Below are 6472 nucleotides of genomic sequence, written 5' to 3'. Positions count from 1 at the left end.
TATATATATATATATATATATATATATATATATATGTGTGTGTATACATTAGCTGCGTATTCATTTATACAATGAATATAGAAGTCATAGCTTTTTTGCTAATCATTAGTGTTTAAGAACACATGTTATTCAAATGTGATGTTTAAGAAAATAAAGTCTATTTGCTATTAGGTTTCCAAAAATTTGTAGAAAACAATTATTTATTTTCGAATAAATGCATTGTGTAAATTATAAAATGATAGCAAGTTATGGAATTCGGATGTCTGTTAAGAATTGTGAATTATGTATAGCATCTCTTCATTGTGTAATGTTTAAGTGTAATATTATGTGCAACGAGACCATTATATCTTTAAGAATACAATCATTGACATGAAAATAATTTGGTCAATTTTAAGCAGAAGCATAAGGTACATATGCATAAAATTACAATATCAATTATAAATTCTTACAAGTTTTACGACGAGTCTTCTGTTTCTGCTTAGAATTTGTTCATAAATCTGCAAGTGTACATAAAAATTATACAATAGTTAATTTATAATATTATGTTGCATAGTAATATTACAAATGCAACATTATAAATCACAGTGGATTAATAAGGGAAAAAATATCTTAGAGTGCAAAAATGTTTCTATTCATTACAAAAGTGACATTTAATGTAACATTAGATTAGGATGCGAGATATTGAGAGTATTATTTAATATTGTATACTTAAATACTCTTTGTAAACTTTTTTTATAATTACAAATTACTAAATGTGCTACATATATAATTATAAAAAAAAAATTATAAAGTAAATCTAGATCACATAGTGAACTTTATATTGTGTTATATATTCAATAAAGAATATGTATTTTATTTATCTTTTTTGAATATTAGTGTTATATCCTGTTATTTACACTTCAACTGCATAGAAAAGCTGTTTGTAAAATCATCTGCTTTATATATAAATCAGTTTATTTTTATGAGTTTTTAAAAGTTATTAGATAGTCTCTCTCTCTCTCTCTCTCGAAATTTTTTTTAAAGATAAAAAATAATTCGCTACTTAGTTAAAAGATAAATGCAATACGTAGCTAATGCTACCCAGTGACTAGCAAATCCGAGTTCAGCCCATTTGTTAATTGTGTGATTATAGCTGTACCCTGTTTCTTGGAGATCCGACGTATCAAACATGAGACCTAAGTAAGCTAAATGAAATATCGCCCCGAAAGAAAACATCAAATTTGTCATAAACACCATACAGTTATGAGAATTGTATTTATGTATGCATTTTTTCTTGGTGCACTGTTTGGACGTGACACAAGCGTCGAAGGTGTCTGCGAGCGTAGCCCTAAGCTGAAATTCCACATACGTGTAAAATCCTAGACTAAGTAATACGGCCGCCAATTGAAAGTTCAATCCATGTAAAAGAGAACTTATCAGATACGTGATGATCACTGCTCCAAACTTTCCCAAGTTTTTAATACTAGGACGGAATATGTCTGGAAAATGATACAGGAATCAATTTCATTTTTAGCCTTCAATGCTTTGTTACAAAATTCTGTATCATTGTAAGAATTATTTTGAATTCAGATTTTACACATACACGTTTTTAGCCAGTAATGCATTGGAATGTTCCAAAAAATGACGACCTGAACAAGTGAGCGTGGAAACTCGATGTACAAGGGCTTAACTATCGTCGACGATGAAAGGGGAAATCCTCCCAAAACTAGCAGTGCCGAAGCTACGTACGAAACGAAGTAATGGGATGTTCTGAAGGATAACGCATCTCTGTATGCTATTAACCATCTGAAATAAGAAGAAAACATTTCTTTACATGAAAGCATCAAATATTCATCAGAAACTTTTGAATTGTACATACTAACTTCCAAGAGTTATCTACAAATATCCATTGCGTCCAACAATTTGAAATACTCAGGAAGACGAAGGAAAGGAAAGCAAATCCTATACTACATATTATCCACCCTCTTGTCTGCATATAATTTTATTATTAAATATCATTGCGTCTATTTTAAACTATCTTAGAAACTGTTTTTAAAAACCAGTTTCTTATTAATAGATATATTTTTGTATATTTTAATGATAAAAATGATACACTTATTTTTTTTAAATACCTGATTGCTAGAGTAACGTAATGACAGATAATCTTTAAATGACACCCATGGTCCAAATAAACAAGTTACACCACAGAACATGTAACCCATGTAACTGTAAACATCTGGCAAGTTATTTGAGTCATTTGTGTCAATGGCAACGCTAATCGCTTTCATCACCATAGTCATGATGACACTACGTATCCTATGCCATATCACTGGTTGCATTGAGAGTTCACTGAAAATACATTAGAATATTCTTTATTGGCTGTAGAGTATAAACACAAATTAGTCTACAACACCATATACTGAAACATACCAGTACGCAATTATCAAAAGGGATGGTAAAAAGATCCTTGCACCTTTGTGCCATCTTTTTGGTACATGTAAAATACCATAAGAAAATAGAACGAATACTATCAATACTATTAAGGATTCATACACATAATGTTGAATTATATACAACCCTATAATAACCGATAACATATGAAATACTTGATGCGATATGTATTCTGAAATGTAAAACAATAAAGATTATTTGCAATTTGTCATAGGAACAATCTGATAAAAAAAGAGAAACAATAATTACAATATAATTATACAACTCACATTAACACTTAACACTTTGAATATAAATAATGTAAAGAATCTTACCAGTGTGAACAAGCAGTCTAAATAAAATTGTACTGCCCAACAAAGGTAGTATATAGTGTCCAGTATCAAATAAACTAGGACTGAGACAATGCTGATACAAATCGTGAAGGGTTTCCTTCTCTGAGTCCATGTAATCATAATCGTATTCGACATTGTTGTGCAAACACTCGTAGTCCAGACAATCGTCCTCGTCGTTATAAAAAACAGTCGTGTCTGCATCTTCCATCACGGCAAGAATAAAGACAACTGATCAGCATAGCACGTTGTGAGATTTGTATTTTGTGTTCGGCCTGTTTGTTTAACAAGATCATATAAAATTTGAAAATTAGATTAAAAAGATAGAAAAGATGAATAAAATAGAAAAGAAAGATAAATAAAGAGATGTATTAATTTTATAATTAAAAAATATAATATAGCGTGCATGTTGAAGTAGAAAACGTGTTGTCAAAACATATAAATAAAAGAATTTCAAGGCATGAATGAACTCTACACGACTGTATAATGCTTTCGTATGTATATATACACTACATAATAAATTATTACAATATTTCATTAACTTCAAAATACCGGTTTTTTTCAAAACACATACTTTGCCGAATGTCCAAATCTAATAACAAAACGAAATATTTCAAACAAAGATTGTTAGTGAGGTAGTATCAGAGATTGTCAACATAGCGGCGCGCTGAAAAAAACTTGCACTTCGCGGATAATAGAAGGACACTGTAAACTCTGATTACCGGATGCTGCACTCTGCAGCTGCAGAGAGAAAACCTGAGAGTGCAATTATACCTGATCATCACGGCCTTTTTCATGTATGATATGTACCAAACTTCATAGAATGATGTTAAATTGTCATAGCTTGTCCATTCGTGGGTTAGATAAGGAAAACAGTTGATTGTTCATCCTTGTGTAACGCATGTGATAGTGAACGCATATGATAGTACGGAAGACAATCACAAAAAAAATGGACATAACTCTATGAGGTTTGGTATGCAGTATACATGTATATAGGTTTGCTCGCGTCGCAAGCTCCAACATACTCCTACCACACAGCTCCTATTCACTCTATCAAGCGCGTTGGAAGAAGAGCATATGTTATGGTAGGAGCATATTATATGTTAGAGCATGCGACACGACAAACCTTATATATCCATACACACATCATAAATGTTACAATCATCTGAATTTGCAGGAGTATCGAGGCATGCTCAAGACGCGCGTTCCTTTCTAAATATTCGTGCATTATGACTAATGTTATTTGAAAAATGGTAATTAAAATTAAAAATTGAATTAAGTTTGTAAAATATTGAAAATTGAATTAAATTTAAACTATACTCAATTTAAACTTAATAATTTATAAACAATTTATAAATAACGTAGTATTATTTTTCTTACGAAAATAAAATCGCAAATTAAACACAATAATTCTGCAATTCTTTCCTATTTTCTCAAATTACTAATTAATCACACATATTTATTAAAACAAGTAGTTAATTACTGGCCAATTTAATTTTGCCAATATTATTAAGAATATCTTTACGTTTTTCTCTCATGTAATAATTATGTTGTTTACAAAATATTTATAAATTATTAAGTTCTATTTATAAACTGTACGTTTTTAGTATAAGTTTAATTTAAAAATTTAATTTTGAATTTACATTATCGTTTTTCGAATAACCATAGTTATAATGCACAAATATTTAAAAAGGGACGCGCATTTCGAATATGAATTTATTATTATGTACGTATATATTTATTTCATGTATTTTTATATTATTACATTTCTTTAAAAAAAAATTTCTTTACATTTTTTAGAGATGCATGTCTAGGAAAGATAATAATAAACATGCTCTAATTTGATTTTTGCATTGTAAAAACCTCAAAAAATGTCTGAAAAAAAAAGAAAAAATTGGGAATAGACAAAAAATTAACGTAAATTAAACTTTTATTTGAAATGATACTGCTAATTTTTTTGCATCCGAATTTTTTTCTATTGTATAGTATTTACAATAAATAAAATATGTAAAAATATGTTAGACATAAAGAATTATTTAGGATTCTAAGAAGGCTGATAAAAATATATCTCAACATTTAATTCTTCAGGCAACCAATGAATACTCTAATAACATAATTCACATCTTTTCACTACTGGAAATAAATTTGAGAAAATTACGTAACTATTTGCATACATAGTTGTGTGTACATCTTGTTTGTATTCCATTGCACCAGTTTAAGTTAACTTTAATGGATGATCATAAGAATTTGGCAATATATCAGTCACTTAACTTTTCGCGATCATTAACACATCTTCACGAATTAGTCACTTATATGGCACCACATTTTATTTTTCTGTGATAAATTGAAGAGGTATGTGAGACAGCAATAATTAATAAGCTCCTTGTGCGATTATATCGGTGCACGCGATTAAGAAGGTAGTAAACCTAAGTTCTGTAGACATATTTGCGCTGCTTCTGCCTTTGCCTGTTTTTTGTTTGAACTCGCAACACTCGGTTTATATTCAATGCCATTTACTTTTACCTATAATAGAAAGATATATATGTATATAAATATATATATCTCTAAGTATAAATATTAAATTATTTTTAGCAACATTGCTTACTTTGAAGAGAAAATTCTTTCTATGATCTGGTCCAGATTCAAAGCATAACTCGTAAACTGGTGCTCCGAGTTTCTTCTTTGTGCAATATTCTCCTAAAAGCGACACTGGATGTTTGCCTAGGACAAAATAAATGTGGATAATCAAATTTAGTTTGACTTATTTTAACTAGAAATATATGCACACACACACACACACACACACACACGCGCGCGCGCGCGCGCGTATATCTATTAGCAAAATAATTTAAATTAAATTATACCTTCCAACGTTTTGATCATTGGCACCATAGGTTTTGCAGTTTTGCCAACTTTTTGCACGATATCCTGTTCAGAAATGAGTCCTTTCTTGTCTAATTTTACCTCTAGTTGCAACGGTTCCAAGGCACCTTCTTTATTTTTGCCAAGGCCCTCACCAGGACGCCAACCCATCTTCTGCAGTAACGCCATACCCATCCCACCCGACAGAGGCTGTGCCGATACTAATTGGTCCTAAACAATTTGTTGAATTAGAAGAAATAATGTACCTATGTAGAGTTGCATTGCGCGGATACAATATTAAAATATAATCTTTGAGTTATATATGTTTTATTTTTTAGAGTCAACATATAATTGCTAAAAGAATCATGTATATTAGATGATACAATTCAAACAAATAAATTCAATCAATAAGACAGGTATATTCTATTATTTATTCGGTTATCATCTGAAAAAACCTCTCTCTCTATGTGTGTCTCATAATGTTGAAAATTTTGAAAATATAATTACGGGAATTTGTTATACAACTTGCGTATACTTACCAAACAGATACATACCGAACAAATAATAATCTCTGCACCAGGCTGCCGAAGTTGTTTTTTTCTCTGATGTAGCTATATGCCTGTAACAAACCCTCAGGTGGATGCAGACTAATGCTAAATATCCCAGCTTTATGAATAAAAAACAATCGGCTTCTGGTGAAATCCTAGGAAGCTGACGATAATTAGCAATAATCTCACAAGAGCTCATTATTTCAGTTGAATATATAGAAAATTTTGTTTGTATAAAATTTGTAAAAATTAAATTTTAGATCAGAATATACATATATATATATATATACATATTACATTCTA

General features: G+C 30.0%; 3 protein-coding genes across 4 annotated transcripts in view; 1 reads left to right on the top strand and 2 right to left on the bottom strand.

Annotated features, from left to right (window-relative positions):
• Nucleotides 1–1204, top strand: part of LOC108692805 (dual specificity protein phosphatase CDC14A) — a 9888-nt gene extending 8684 nt beyond the window's left edge. The window contains exon 8 of the mRNA XM_018201294.1: nt 1133–1204. Within this exon, the coding sequence (XP_018056783.1) occupies nt 1133–1172 (40 nt within the window). The 3' untranslated portion in view covers nt 1173–1204. The remainder of the gene's footprint in view (nt 1–1132) is intronic.
• The window catches only part of LOC108692807 (protein-serine O-palmitoleoyltransferase porcupine), a 6204-nt gene extending 2792 nt beyond the window's left edge, over nt 1–3412 (bottom strand). Inside the window, exons 1-7 of one of the 2 annotated variants that reach the window (XM_018201297.1) lie at nt 3334–3412; nt 2745–3034; nt 2410–2602; nt 2112–2328; nt 1863–1969; nt 1583–1785; nt 1349–1478 (exon numbers count right to left, since the gene is read on the bottom strand). In XM_018201297.1, the coding sequence (XP_018056786.1) occupies nt 1349–1478; nt 1583–1785; nt 1863–1969; nt 2112–2328; nt 2410–2602; nt 2745–2970 (1076 nt within the window). In that variant the 5' untranslated portion in view covers nt 2971–3034; nt 3334–3412. Of the gene's footprint in view, nt 1–1012; nt 1479–1582; nt 1786–1862; nt 1970–2111; nt 2329–2409; nt 2603–2744; nt 3035–3333 lie in introns of those variants that run through there. The other variant, XM_018201296.1, reaches the window with a different exon arrangement.
• A 1453-nt stretch (nt 3413–4865) lies between these two features.
• The window catches only part of LOC108692745 (protein SON), a 6482-nt gene continuing 4875 nt past the window's right edge, over nt 4866–6472 (bottom strand). Inside the window, 3 exon segments of the mRNA XM_018201154.1 lie at nt 4866–5282; nt 5365–5480; nt 5624–5852. Coding sequence (XP_018056643.1) covers nt 5169–5282; nt 5365–5480; nt 5624–5852 — 459 coding nt within the window. The 3' untranslated portion in view covers nt 4866–5168.

This window comes from Atta colombica, unplaced genomic scaffold (assembly GCF_001594045.1).
Source record: "Atta colombica isolate Treedump-2 unplaced genomic scaffold, Acol1.0 scaffold82, whole genome shotgun sequence".
Classification (NCBI taxonomy): domain Eukaryota; kingdom Metazoa; phylum Arthropoda; class Insecta; order Hymenoptera; family Formicidae; genus Atta; species Atta colombica.
The sequence above is the reverse complement of the archived record's forward strand: the minus strand, read 5'-3'. Positions and strand labels throughout refer to the sequence as shown.